The sequence below is a fragment of the Lepidochelys kempii genome, chromosome 3 (assembly GCF_965140285.1).
Source record: "Lepidochelys kempii isolate rLepKem1 chromosome 3, rLepKem1.hap1, whole genome shotgun sequence".
NCBI lineage: Eukaryota > Metazoa > Chordata > Testudines > Cheloniidae > Lepidochelys > Lepidochelys kempii.
The window spans coordinates 162,747,652-162,762,960 of NC_136382.1; the positions used below are offsets into that span (position 1 = coordinate 162,747,652).

The 15,309-nt window shown below is 42.1% G+C and overlaps 1 protein-coding gene across 5 annotated transcripts in view; it reads left to right on the top strand.

Annotated features, from left to right (window-relative positions):
• The first annotated feature begins 2,226 nt into the window (after positions 1-2,226).
• The window catches only part of EPRS1 (glutamyl-prolyl-tRNA synthetase 1), a 62,073-nt gene continuing 48,990 nt past the window's right edge, over positions 2,227-15,309 (top strand). Inside the window, exons 1-3 of one of the 5 annotated variants that reach the window (XM_073338856.2) lie at positions 2,227-2,392; positions 6,210-6,294; positions 13,495-13,594. In XM_073338856.2, coding sequence (XP_073194957.1) covers positions 2,350-2,392; positions 6,210-6,294; positions 13,495-13,594 — 228 coding nt within the window. In that variant the 5' untranslated portion in view covers positions 2,227-2,349. The remainder of the gene's footprint in view (positions 2,393-6,209; positions 6,295-13,494; positions 13,595-15,309) is intronic. The other 4 variants (XM_073338857.2, XM_073338859.2, XM_073338860.2 and 1 more) reach the window with 4 other exon arrangements.

The window sequence follows — 15,309 nt, forward strand, 5'->3', positions numbered from 1 at the left end:
TTTCTTGAGCAAATGCTGTAGTTTCTTTTGGTAACTCTCAGTGGGATCAGAGGCTAATGGCTTGTAGAAAGTGGTGTTGGAGAGCTGCTGAGCAGCCTCTTGTTCATATTCCGACCTATTCATGATGACAACAGCACCTCCTTTGTCAGCCTTTTTGACACCATCACAGGGCCTAATAACAACAGCCACACTATCAGAGGCTCGTTCACCTGCACATCCACCAATGTGATATATGCCATCATGTGCCAGCAATGCCTCTCTGCCCCATGTACATTGGTCAAACTGGACAGTCTCTACGTAAAAGAGTAAATGGACACAAATCAGATGTCAAGAATTATAACATTCATAAACCAGTCGGAGAACACTTCAATCTCTCTGGTCATGCAATTACAGACATGAAAGTCGCTATTTTACAACAAAAAAGCTTCAAATCCAGACTCCAGCGAGAAACTGCTGAATTGGAATTCATTTGCAAACTGGATACAATTAACTTAGGCTTGAATAGAGACTGGGAGTGGCTTAGTCATTATGCAAGGTAGCCTATTTCCCCTTGTTTTTTCCTACCCCGCCCCCCAGACATTCTTGTTAAACCCTGGATTTGTGCTGGAAATGGCCCACCTTGATTATCATACACATTGTAAGGAGGGTGGTCACTTTAGATAAGCTATTACCAGCAGGAGAGTGAGTTTGTGTGTGTGGGAGGCATGGGGTGTGTGTGTGAGAAAACCTGGATTTGTGCTGGAAATGGTCCAACTTGATTATCATACACATTGTAAGGAGAGTGATCACTTTAGATAAGCTATTAGCAGCAGGAGAGCGGGGTGGGAGGAGGTATTTTTTCATGCTTTGTGTGTATATAATAAGATCTTCTAAGCTTTCCACAGTATGCGTCGGATGAAGTGAGCTGTAGCTCACGAAAGCTTATGCTCAAATAAATTGGTTAGTCTCTAAGGTGCCACAAGTACTCCTTTTCTTTTTCCTAATAACTATGTTGCACAAGATGTGAAATTTTTCACAGTGCCAAGCAATGTAGGTAGGTTAACGTATGTTTTAAGTGTTGCCTAAGAATTAGAGGGGAATGTTAATATAAGTAGGGTTGGTGACACCTGCTCTGGTAGTGGATGCTGTTGCTCCCACACAAGCCTACGTCCAGCACGAGACATCATCTGCATGTGTTCACCCCTCCCTATACCCACCGGCTGGCTAGGGGTCAGTGGGAGGCTCTTTATGGCAGGGTTTTTCAAATGGGGTTGCGATCCCCTAGGGGGTTGCAAGGTTATTATATGGGGGGGGTCACAAGCTGTCAGCCTCCATCCCAAATCCCGCTTTGTCTCAAGCATTTATAATGGTGTTAAATATATTAAAAAGTGTTTTAAATGTATTGGGGGGGGGGTTGCACTCAGAAGCTTGCTATGTGAAAGGGGTCACCAGTATTAAAGTTTGAGAACCCCTGCTTTATGGGCTTCAGCAGCAGCTGGAACAGGGGCAGTAGCAAGGAAAAATTTACTTTCATTTTTATATTTAAGCCAATGGCAGCAGCTCAGCCTCCCTATGGAGGCAAACTCCTGCCTGGGGACGAATCTCACACTACATTCCATAAAGCCCCAGCTCCTGGAGTCCCGTGTTGGCGACGCTCTCTCCTCCCACTGATTACACTGGACTGTGCTTGCCCAGAAAGTCTAAAAAATGAGCCCCCACCCGCCGAAAGGCTTCAGCCTTCTCCATTCCCCGGCCCCGGTCAGCTCCAGGCCAGGTCACAGCTGTGGTAAGAGGCCGAGATGCCTCCCGTGGGCAGGGTCCCTGTTGTGCTGCGGCCTGGGCCCTGGCCTGCTCCCTAGCAACGTACATTGCCATAGCAACGGCTCTCGGGCCCTGAAAAATCCAGGCGTAGCGATGGCAACCTGACCTCGCTGTATTCTGCCCTGGGCCTAGCTGCCGCCTGGCGCAGAGCGCAGGATTAACTGCAGGGAAGGGGAACCCCGCCCGCCAGCGCTCCTCCGCGTAGGCACAGACACCAGGACAAAGCTGGGCGAGCAGCGCCGCCCCCGGGGACCTTGGAGGAGCGCAGAACCCCTCCCACCCTGTCAACCAGTTTCCGGGGGGGACTGTATGGAGGGAACACCAACCAGACGTGGGGGGGCGGCAGGCTGCCTGCCTGTCGCCGGAAGTGACGAAGGGAGGCGGTGCCCAGCCCCGTGGCAGCAGCAGCAGCCACCCCCGCCCCCGCGGGAATAGGGCGGCCCTGGAAGGGGGAGGAGCCGTTTCAGCCTCGCTGAGCTGCCGCGCGCCCTGTGCCTCCCCCTTCCTTTTCTGGCGGCCCAGGGAGCCGGTCGCTGTGGCCGCGCAGCGATGGCGCTGAGTCTGACGGTGAACTCGGAGGTTCCCCCGCTCGGTAAGCGCGGCCCGGCCCGGGACCCCCGGCCCGCTGCCCCCGGGGGGCCGCGTTGCTGCCAGGTTGCATCATGCGGCGCTGGGCGCCGGCTCCTCCATTCATCCCGGCGGGGGCGGGGAGACAGACAGACAGACGGGCGTGGGGGAGGCGGGCTTGAGCCTTTCGGAGCCAGGCGGTTCCTGGGGCCCGGGGGACTCAGCCCCTCTCCCCCGGCCTGATTCGTTCTGCCCGGGCTGAGCCCTTGTGCCCGGCTCCCCCGGCACTTGCGGTGCGTGGCTGCCTCGGGTGGGGCTGACATGGGGGCCGGGCAGAGAGGGGGAAAAGGGAAGCGCCGCGGGAGGGGGGCTGTTGATGTCTCCTCGGCACACGGGATCCTCCGGCCAAAGCTGCCCGCAGGGTGTCGTGTCCCATTCCCCCCCCCCTCCTTCCAGCGGCTCAGGTCTGCCCTATTGGGGGCACGGCGCAGAAGAGGTCTGTGCTCTGTCACTGGGGGCTCAGCACCTTAAGTGGGTCTTGCCTGCCTGCAGAGAAAGTGACAGAAATACCACCAGCTTTCTGAAACGACACGTCATCTGTATGGCTTGCCGTGGGTAACCTTGTAGTAATAGAAAGCTGGGTGTAGTAAACAGCGACCTGAGAAAACAAACCGGGAGCAAGTTATAGATTGAATTATGGTCTTGTTCAAATGTGGTATTTTATTAATAAGGGAGAAGGGCAGACACAATGCATCCTTCTCCAGGATGGGCAGACACAATGCATCCTTCTCCAGGATGGGCAGACAACCATAATGAGCTAGGGAGATGCTCCCCCACTTTCGCTAATGTGTTTCAACCCTGACTTGCAACAACCTGGCTATTGCAGTGCTGAGCCTCTCTTGAGGTGGCTTCTCTCCAATAGACTGCTGGCTCTGTAGCTGTTTTTAATATTTAATGGAGAAGTTAGTGCATTTAGTGACTGACTTAGAGGTTCTGTTTATAATTGGGTTTTTTAAATTACTTCACATGTTGTAGACCAAATTTTTGAAGTGGCCTCAATCCAGCTTTTGATTGATTTTGCTAGTTTTTTCGTACACAGATGCCTTTTTTGTATACAAATATAATTGTATGTGCAAAAGTAGAGAGCGCTTTTGCAAAATTCATTGCATGTCTAATGACTGTCTGTATACAGTGGTGGTGTAGCTGTGTTGGTCCCAGGATATTAGAGCAACAAGGTGGGTGAGGTAATCTTTTATTGGATCAACTTCTGTTGGTGAGAGAGACAAGCTTTTGAGCTTATACAGAGCTCTTCTTCAGATCTGGTAGATGTACTCAGCAGTACGTTTCCTCTTGTATTTGGCTGTGACACTGAGAAGTTTTCCCAGACCTGAAGAAGAGCCCTGTATAAGCTTGTCTTTCTTGCCAACTGAAGTTGGTCCAGTAAAAGATCTTATCTCATCCACCTTCTATCTCTAGTGGCTGTTCACTTCAGGATCTAGTTGCATGGCACATTCTCTTTGCTCTCTTTCCTGCTCCAGTTACTCATCTAGCCAAGGCTTCTCTTTGTCCCTATACAGAGTCTTATTGTGGGTGCAAGAACCTTCTCTGCAACTGCTGCTATCTGGAAACAGCATTTCAGCCTTCTTGCCTTGCCTCTGAACCTTAATTTTTTTTTCTTTATGCTTTTGTAAGTTGCATCGTTGGACTCTAGAAAGCATTTGGGGATGCAGTTTGTATGAGATGATGTAAAATTATCATGCTGTATATTTAAACAAAATTTTGCAGAATAAAATGTAAAGTTTAGGGACTTTCACTCTACTAAGCATTTTCTAATAACATTTGATAAGATAGGCAATGTGGTCTAGTAGCTAGAGTACTTGCACAGGAGAGCTGAGTTCTATTCTTGGCTCTGCCTCAGGCCTGCTGGGTGACCTTGGGCATCACCTCACTTCTCTGCGCTTCAGTTCTGCATATGCAAAATGTGCTGATGAAAAGTGCTCTAAAGCAGTGGTTTTCAACATGTGGTCCATGGAACCCTCAGGGTCCACAGACATGTCTAATATTTCCAAAGGGGTCTGCACTGTCATTTGAAATTTTTTAGGGGTTCCTAAATGTGAAAAGATTGAAAACCACTGCTGTGAAGAGTTAGGTGGTGGTATTATTATGATGGAAGACATCATACAAAATTGTAATTAGTTGGGGACTTACTTTGTATTTGACAGCTGCTACTGAGTTGTAATTAGAGTATGGACTTCAGATTAAAGGATTCTTAGGCCTGGTCTACACTAGGAAATTAGATCAGTGTAACTATGTCATTCAGAGGTGTGAAAAATCCATGCCCCAGAGCGATGAAGTTAAACTGACCTACCCCCTTGTGTGGACAGCGCTAGGTACCGCCTCTCAGGGAAGTGGATTACCTACATTGAAAGGCGAACCCCTCCCATTGGCATAGATATTGTGTATGCTGGAGTGCAACAGCGCCACTGCAGCATTTTAAGATTAGACAAGCCATTCTGGTGTGGACACTGTTGAAACACAGTGAACGTTACAAATATAACATTTTTATTTAAGGAAAAATAATTGTGTTTTTTTTAAAAATCAAACACTTTTTGTCATAACTTTTTCCTAGTTCATATTAATAATGGTTCTTGTGAAGTATGGAAAAGAATGTATTAACTATGAATGTAATTTACGTTAATTACACAGTACAGCACATATGTAGTGCTTTTCATCTTCAAAGCAGTGTGCAAACATTAATTAATTCTTGCCTCTCTCACAAAGATACTTCAAGTAATGCTACCCCATTCTTACAGATGGAGAACTGAGGTGAGGGTCATTAAGTGTCAAGCTTAATGTCAGAGAGGGAATCTGACAACTGGGATTAGAGTTTGGAAGTTCCTTGCTCCTAGTGCTCTGTTGAGGCTAATTTATTAATCCTACCCTTTGTAACTTAAAATACAGACAAAGTGGAATGAATAACAAAGAGCTGTAATGGGCTTTACAGTGTAAGGCTCTGATCCTGTAATTGGATCTGCACAGGCTGCCCCTTGTGCATGTGTGGGGAGGCCTGTTGACTTCACACAAGGGTATCTTGGACAGAGGGCAAGGGCCTCGTCTCCAGATGGTCAGGGCCCACGTACATTGATAGTACATTGTGTGGATGCTTTCTGTATTCCTCCTATGGATAAAAAGATGATTTCAGTCTCTACTTTTAAAAAATGAACCTTGCCCTTTTGTGTCTCTCCTTTCTGTATGCCCCCAACGGTAGTAGCTGAGGTACACAGTAATGACAGACTAAAATGTTGGTGTGGTACAGCCTTACAGTATGAAGGCGTTTGTCCAAGATGTTTTTTCTCCAGAGTGTAGTCTCTTTAGTGGCATTTGAGTACATGACTGTTTTTAAGTGATGTGTTTAGATGCTGATGCTGCTTTAGGCCTCTTACCAAGAGCATGTGGCAGGCCTGTGCTGAAGAGTAGATGACTGCACTACTCATGTCAAACAATTTGAGCGAGTCTCTTTAGCTTGGTGTGGGATTGGATGAATTCTCACAGTATCCTTGGGAAGCAAAATAACGTTAAAACCATCCCATTCTGAGATCGCTGCAGATTACTGTATGCCAGCTTTTATCCCTTCCTCCTAGACCATAAGGACTGCCAGGAAAAAGCTGCCTGTTTATAGACTAAAACATTGATTCCTCCCCTTCACCCCCCCGCGCCTTTCAGTCTGAAGGCAAATGCTCAGACAAATGCTGTGTGTGTATAAAAAAATGTTATTGTAACCTATGAAATATTCTTTACTTAGGAGAAAGATCAGCCATATTTTATCTTTTCTCCTTTTTTAGGAGCTTTGCTAACTGTAGAGCATGTGAAAAATGATGTCAAAATTTTGGTCGAAGAAGGCAAAGAGACCATCCTTCGTGTATCTGAGTAAGTGACTTTGCATTTCTGCCATCAGCATTAGGTCAGCACTTTTTAAAATTGACGTAATGATGACAGTAATCTTTTGCAGGGGGAGAAATTATCATTGCACTGTATATTTTTTGCAAACAGTTGCAATTTTTATGTTTTGTAATAGTTTTCATCTTCTAATGAAAAGACTATAGGGTGGGAAAAATGTTTAAAGAAAGGTTGAGAGACCTCTGCTGCTTCTGATGTACACATACTTTAAATATTTAGTCTGTACTCTAGCTTCTTGTATGGTGCCCATCACTGTATTATCTAAAGCATTTACCTTCTCCATGTGCTGTGAATTCTCATAGTGGTAGCCATCTTGTGATAAACAAATGTCTGTATAAATGTATATACAGCACAAGTGTGTGCGTATGTGCATGTGATGGTATGTAAAGGATTTTATTGGTATAAGTTTGGGTTGACCACATCACTGATGAGAAGGGAAGCCACAGTGTCATCCCAAAAAAGTGCCAATTAACTCTATAGCATGTCACTTCATATTTTGTTTATGCCACATCTTCTAGAAAGAAGATATTTTAGAAAATGTCTTTTTATTGACGCTGATTTTGCATCCTTCCCCTTCTAAACCATATGCTGTTTTTGTTGGAATAACAGGAAAAAATAATACCAGTAAGTTCTAAATATTTTCAAACTGGTTTCCTTTAAATTGTAAAGTTAAGGATTTTAAGACTTAATACCGCGTGACCTGCCAAGGACAGAAACACAGGGCTACATGTCCTGTAGACACAACTCCATTGACTTAAGTTGCGCTGCACCATCTTGTCCGACATCATAGACAATTGTACCTATAGAAATCTGGGACATGCAGGTCTTCTGTGCGACAAGCATGCTTCTGGTTTTAAAACTTAACACGATATTGGACTCTAAAACTGTCACTAGTCCATTACTTACTATGCCAAGTATAAATTTTCAGTCCCACTTTATCTGATCGTGTTAGTGCAGCTGTGGAAAACTGCTGACAGACTGGAAGTTTGAGGTGCTTCAGTGGAGACTCTAGACCAGAGTGCATCTGAGGTCAAAGTTGCAGCATAAATGCAGGTTATCTGTTAGTTGGAGAAATATCCCACATATAGGCGTGAAATTATGGATGCACTAGAGTGGTACCACAGTTAAGTTTGTATCAGGCTTGTTGCCTTAAAGGATCTTTAAAAAGGGGCTGTTCATCAATACCAACTTCTACTAAGAACAACTGAGACACACAGATGAGTGATAAAGCCTTCAGTTACAGTGATTGCATAGTATTCTTTCTATAGGATGGTCTTGTGCTTAAAGAACTGGCCTTGAACCCAGGAGCAGTGGGATCTTTCCGTACCTCTGGCATCCTGTGTCACACTGAACAAGTAATTTAAACCTAAGGCTTTAGAGGTGGCCACTAATTAAGCTTTTCAGTTTGCTGTATTTGTCTTCTAAAAATCAACTGTAAACTAAAATTATAAATAATTACACAATACCCAGTAATTCTCATTTTGACTATTATACCGTAGTGCATCATGAAATTGGGTGGCAATTCTTTTCAGTCGTTCGCTGTGCATTTTGGAAGAGGCTAATTTTTTCAACCATATATGATACTTTTCCCTCTTACTATTTTTTCTCATTCGTACATAATTACAAAATAAATACATTAACTTGACCGTCTGCATGTATATGTCCTTCAGAATTACTCTCTTACATGCTATTGTGTATAACAATGTTATTGGGGAGGGATAAGGTGTAGTATTCTGTACAACTTTAAAAAACAACCCTTAACTGGATATTTCTTTTGTATGCATAGATGTTCCCCTTAAGCAACCATAACTAGCTATTAACTAACTTTTTTTGATTTTTGGATAATGTATTTACACGCACAATACATCCCATGTGGGAATAATAAACCTGAAATTGCCTGAACTTATTTCTGAACCCATGTAGTAACCTTATTTAATTTTTTACATAAAATCAGAAATAAAGTAACTTATTATTCCTCTGTCCACACCCAGCAAGGCCCTGCATTGCAGCAGTCCTTGCTTCAGTGGTGAAGGATTGGCTAGAGTGTGAAGCAAGGGGCTCTTCCTTTTTCCCCCTCTGCACTCCTGACACAGATCAGAACTCAAACTCTGATTTCTTCTTCCACCCACCCCCAGGAGAGATGGAGTGTTGCACAAATAGATTTTTAATTTGTACAAGCAAACAGGTTATGGTTAGGCTTGGAAGGATTAGATTTTTATCAGTAAGGTTGATTTCACTGTTCACACACACAATGAAAAAATATTTCCATCAGTAATCTAAATGTGCAGATAGGCAAAGTAAGAAAAATGCTGCTGGAGAACTTTAGTTTGATTTAAGGATATTTACTTTGTATATTTAGACGCGATGTTGACAATTTGTGTTTTAATGGGTATAAAGCGTTTGCTTTTAGAATCTGTCTGTCATTAAGTAACTATTGTCTGACCCTACAACTGTGAATATTTAAATTGATACAAATTTTAAAAAATCTTAAAATAAATACCAATATTTGTTAAAATTATGTGAAAATACATTCTGCCAAGTCTTGTTATGGTTGCTATTTCCTATTATTCTTGCTTGAGGAGTCATTTCATCTGTCAAGATTGCATTAACCTTCATCTCTGTCTATCCGTATAGTCATCTTCACAATTTATTTCCTGTAACAGGGGTCTCTCTTAAAATGGTAATTGTAATCTGAGAAGCATCAGCTAAACTGGTCTTTGGGCTAATGCTCTTGGTAAATGCATTCCATTACATTGAGGAGCAGGGACTACTTTATCTCAGCACAAATTGAAATTCAGCTGGGACATCTCAGACTTTTGATTTTTAGGAAATCATTGGTAGTAACAACTTCCTTTCTTCAAGAACAGGGGGCATTTTAAGCTTGCTTTTTCTTAAGAGGAATGTTTTGAAATGCAGTTAAAATCTGATTATAACTAATTTTTCAACCAGTAATCTGAACAGTATCATGTAACTTAAGATATAAAATGGTGTTTTGATGGGTAAGGTTACCAGCTGGATTCAGTTTAATAAAATAAATATCTTAATTTCAAACCTTGATGACTTTGCATAATGTTTTAAATCCCAGATTCTTTTCATAGGTAGCAAAATGTAGTCAGTCTAGCATGTGAATTTCTGTTTGGTGATATTCATGGTGGGAGAGAAACTGATATTTGTTGTATTCCCGCTGCACAGAATGGTTTTGCAACTTTTTGTACAAATGACGTGTAATTTTTTATAACAGTGCCACAAATCTCCTCCCTGTTCCTTCTCAAGGATTTTTGGCATTGCTGCTGTGTCAGTTCATGACACTTTCCATAGAATTCCTTCTCATTGCTTTTGTTAATAACATCAGCATGGACGTGGTCTTCTGTATGCTATTGATAGGCTGACACTTTCAGAGCTACCTGCCAACCAGTTGGAAAGAAATATCTAAATTCATGGTTTCTTTCTCCAAAGGAAGGGAAATTGAAGAGGTCTGGTTCTAAAAGTATTAATTGTTTTCTAAAACAAAAATTTGTTGTTAATTGAAAATGTTACAGGACATGTCGGGTCAGGACATGTCAGGATTCTTTCCCCATATGTGTTCAGAATTCTGTTCACTAGTCTTACTAATCAAAGTAAACTGTTAGTACAGACTGTTGCAAAGCAGTAGAAAACATTTTTACTGCTTTTATTTCAGGCAGACTTGCTGTTGGAGAAAGCATACTGTACGTTCATATGTACTTGGCAATCTCAGTTGAAAAGTTCTGTTTCAGAAACTGACCCCAGTATGACTGTCACGGTTTCTCCCCCACTCTGAACTCTAGGGTACAGATGTGGGGACCTGCATGAAAAACCTCCTAAGCTTATCTTTACCAGCTTAGGTCAAAACTTCCCCAAGGTACAAAATATTACCCCCGTTATCCTTGGACTGGCCGCTACCACCACCAAACTAATACTGGTTACTGGGGAAGAGCTGTTTGGATGCGTCCTTCCCCCCAAAATACTTCCCAAAACCTTGCACCCCACTTCCTGGACAAGGTTTGGTAAAAAGCCTCACCAATTTGCCTAGGTGACTACAGACCCAGACCCTTGGATCTTAAGAACAATGAACAATCCTCCCAACACTTGCACTCCCCCTTTCCTGGGAAATGTTGGATAAAAAGCCTCACCAATTTGCATAGGTGACCACAGACCCAAACCCTTGGATCTGAGAACAATGAAAAAGCATTCAGTGTTTTACCAGAAGACTTTTAATAAAAAATAGAAGTAAATAGAAATAAAGAAATCCCCCCTGTAAAATCAGGATGGTAGATACCTTACAGGGTAATTAGATTCAAAAACATAGAGAACCCCTCTAGGCAAAACCTTAAGTTACAAAAAAGATACACAGACAGAAATAGTTATTCTATTCAGCACAATTCTTTTCTCAGCCATTTAAAGAAATCATAATCTAACACATACCTAGCTAAATTACTTACTAAAAGTTCTAAGACTCCATTCCTGTTCTGTCCCTGGCCAAGCCGACTACAGACAGACCCAGACCCTTTGTTTCTCTCCCTCCTCCCAGCTTTTGAAAGTATCTTGTCTCCTCATTGGTCATTTTGGTCAGGTGCCAGCGAGGTTACCTTTAGCTTCTTAACCCTTTACAGGTGAGAGGAGCTTTCCCCTGGCCAGGAGGGATTTCAAAGGGGTTTACCCTTCCCTTTATATTTATGACAATGACATAGCAACAGGATTTATTGCACATTCATAGATGCTAAATTTGCTTTTGATCATGCACCAATTGAACTTCCATATCCTGCAGTCTAGAAGTTTTGGAGGGGAGGGTTACCAAACCTTGAATTCAGATATTTCATTGTCAGTTTTAATATTATAAATCTTATGAGACTGAACAGTGGAGTAACCTGCTTTAAAGACTGGTTACCATGGATAATAAATCAAGATCATCTCCAGATCAGATATCAGGATTTGAATCTTCAGTTCTGATATGTGGGTGACTGATTAACTCCCTATAACAATCTGACCACTGCTATATTTTTCTTATAAATTATTTAAATAATCTGGGTCCAGTCTACAGTTAGTCAGGAAGATGTAAAATTGCAGTGCCCTGAAGCAGAAACCAAAATATCAAATCAGCAGTACTTTGCATGTCTTCTATGAACCTCTCTCATAGCAGGATGTATAAAGCTACTTCTCTGACATCCATCTCTGTTTGCAAGTACATATAGAAATATAAAGAAGTCTGAGACACTTAGTGTGCCTCTTTTCCTCTGTTGGTATTTGTCTCTGTGGGTTCAATCATATATTCTTTGGGCACTCAAAACTGTCACTGAAAAGAGTGGGAGTATGGAGTGTGGAAAGAATGAGGGTCAAGCTCACTCAAGCCTGATCTACACTACAGAGTCAGGTTGACATAAAGCTGCTTATGTTGACTTAATTATGTCAGTGTCTACACTACAGCCTTTTTCAAAAATAAAATTGGGCTCCCGCCGACGTAAGTGTCATACTACGTGGACATAATGTGCTTAGGTTGGTGTAGTTAGGGTGATGCAGTGTCAGTGTAGACACTGTGGGCTGTTGGCTGTCATTCTTGTCAATTTCGTGGCTCCATGCTGGAGCCATGAAATTGATATGAAAGCTAGGCTCACAGCTCAGGCTGTCACCCTGGGGCAGGTGGAGGGCTCCAGCTAGAGCCTGTCTGCCCCTTGGGCTCTGGGCTCCCCGCTCTGAGCTGGGGAAACATCTGGGCAATAATCCAACATACATTTTTTGAAAGTCTTCATCTATACCAAACAGCAGTGTGCACGCAGTAGATAATTAAAGCACGGATAACCAGTAAAATAAAACATTAAAAGTTTTATCATGTATCATTTAATACACGTTTAGAAAAAATAGTAGCTTTGATAATGAAAATGACTAATTTACAAGATTGTGGAAATCAGGATTGTGGACTATAGGAAAAAACTGATAATTGTCATGCTTCTTAGGGGAGAATAATAACTTCCAGAGCTGCTCTGTGAATATTAATAAAAATGTTCTTTACAGTTAAAATCGAAATGCATTAGTTTTGAAGTAAGAAGCCCTAAAATCCGGACAATGGGCAAGGTCCAATGATTGTGAGTGAAGAGGATAAACCATTGAAACAAATGTGCTTGTAAGATGGCCTCCTTGTATTGAAGTTTTACAATAGTCCCATCAGTAGAAGGAGAGAGGTGTCATTATCTACACTGGGATCTCAAACAAGCTAGGGCCAACTGTGTTTAAAGGCAGCCACAAACCTGCTGCATGATCTCGGGCAATTCACATAATTGTTTTATGCCTCTTTGCTATTTAGATTGTAATTGTGGGAATGACTTTCTCAATCCATGTGTCCACAGCGCCTGGTGCTATGGTACCATAATTCATTTAGGATCTCTAGGCACTGTTGAAATAGAAATAAAAAATAAATAAACCCTAGGTTGTACAATTCTACTCCCATTATGGACCGCATGTAACAAATGTACGAATGGCAAAATATTGAGAGAAGTAAATTCTGTCTGAATTTGATGTAAGCTGATAGGAAAACTGAGTAGAAACAAAAATACAATCATAGGCAGTAAAGTCTGTTCAGCAGGAGTGAATCTTTATAAATGTAGTCACCTAATGGAAGCAAAATGAGTAACAGACAAGCCTGGGCAGGGACCACTGCATTACCTCCAGAGGCTCTTCTTTTGTCTCTCCAGCAGCCCTTTTTAAAGTCCTCTTTGCACAGGTGTCCAAGGAAGGAACTTGGGAAAGCAAAACTTGATTTAACTCCTTAGGTGCAGGAGGCTAGGCAGTACCTCTGCACTCTGATTATTTTGGGGGGAGGGGGAACAGCTGGGAAGAATGTTGCCTAGTATTTCATTTTGAGTTGAAGTACATTATTTTTTTCCCCTTTTCTCTCCCCCGCGCCTGCCTCCCTCCCCGCACCCGCAAATGGTTGATCTGTGTTAATGGTTTCCTTAATGGTTTATAATGTGACCAGCTGGAAGGGGAGGATGACACATGCCCCACTAATAGGTGTCTTATTGTTCAGGTAGCTGTATGCCCGCTGCTTCAGCTAGGAATGTGTTGCATTTCATGTAGACTCTTTAGAACTGTTTATGTGTAATGACACTCAAACTGCTAGTAATAAGTTACTTCATCTTGAATTTTCTGTTTTTATAGCCATGTTGTGTTCACTGATGTGAATTCCATAGTTCGCTATCTGGCTAGAGTTGCCACTTCCGCAGGGCTATATGGTTCTAATCTCCTGGAACACACTGAGGTGAGAAATAACCATTCATACTTGATTTTTTTTCATGTGGTTGCATTTTTGCTCATTTGGGGATTTACCTACATAGCCCTTGAATGATGCAGCATTTTTCTATATGAGAGTCCAACTACCTGGGCTGCTGAAGCTACATTTTTGTGAAACTGCCTATGACTACGCACATCCATGGATCCGTGGTAGAATTATTCACAATGGCTCCTAACCATGCTGGTCTCTGACAGGGTGTTCATTTCTTTCTTTCCATCTCTTCAGTTTTGGTACTATCACTTCCTTTGTGTACTGTTTGTTTTTCTAACACAGCTGTTGCTTGTGGCCTCCATCAGAGCTGCTGGGTGAATTATGCACAACTATTTATGGAGATCTCACAAATTCTTACACCAACCAACCACCACATCGGGTTTTTTTTGCCTCATAGAGCTTTAGGCTAAAAATTGCTTATGATTCCCAGTCTCCATACTGTAGCCATGCAGGCTGCGTTCTGGTCTGGGACCCTGGGTGGACATTTGCCAAGTTGGCAGGATTCCCTCCCCTAGAGTCCTAAATTTTCCAAAATTTCTTCCAAATTAAACCTAGAGATGAATCTAAAGTTTCCATAACCCAAAGAGATCCTTCTTAGTTATCTTTGTTGATTTATATTAACAAAATGAAGTTATTACAGTTATCAGGACTTGGTATGATGTGGAATTGAGGAGGAATTTTTCCTGGCTTCAGCCCAGAAGAGCCATATGTTGAATTTTAAACTAGGTGCCTCAGATTGATAGTGGTAACAGAATCAGTTTGACTGAGTTAATATAGGGCTATTAGGGGTTTGACCACACCCTCTGTACAATATTCTTTTAAGGCAATGGAGATCAATCTTCAACCCTGGCAACTGCCTACCTTTTCATGTAAGCGAAAAGTGCTGCTTCATTATGTTGCTTATGAATTTTTAATTGTTTGTAATTTATTTAACCACAAAAAGCGAACTTCCTAACCCAAATTAGAACCTGAACTTTGAATATGTGCAAGACTTAAGTGTTCAGAAATGCATTTGCAAGGTCAGTAACTTTGATACAATACATTTAATTCCCAGATATTGGTTTTTGGTTGTTTTTTTTTTCAAAAATAAAATTGAGCTTTGAGAAATATTAAGACAGCTGCGTTTGTGGTGGGAATGTTTTAGAACGTAACTGTCAATGAGAGAGTTGAATTTTGTAGTCCTGTGACATCTGTGCCTGCCACGTCATCTTGGCTATTGGAAGAATTCCTACTGCCATGACATATGGAATGGATTTAGAAGGATTTTAAGAGATACTTTGTGACTGAGGTATCAAGTTTGTATGCTAGAGCCAGATCCTCAGCTGGTGTAAATGGGCATGGCTCCATTGAAATCAGTGGAGTTGTCTATTTACACCAATTGAGGATCTGGCCTTTACTGCTTGAAATAGATTTTAAAATTGGGACATCTTTATTTCTTTCTCAGAGTAAACTTTTTTGTGGGGATGGGAGAGGAGGAGGAGGTTGGGAATACAGTGGAAAAACTGGTGTATTTTTGTTTTTTTAAAGTGGAAAAACAGACAGGGGAGAGGGTGGTGCAGAATGTCACTAATATACAGCCAGGAAGAATGAATGGAATCAAATGGAACAGGAATACTGTCCCATAATGCTAAGGAATAACTCTAGATTCATGACAGTATATGAAAATTTTGAATTCTCTTTATTAATCTTTT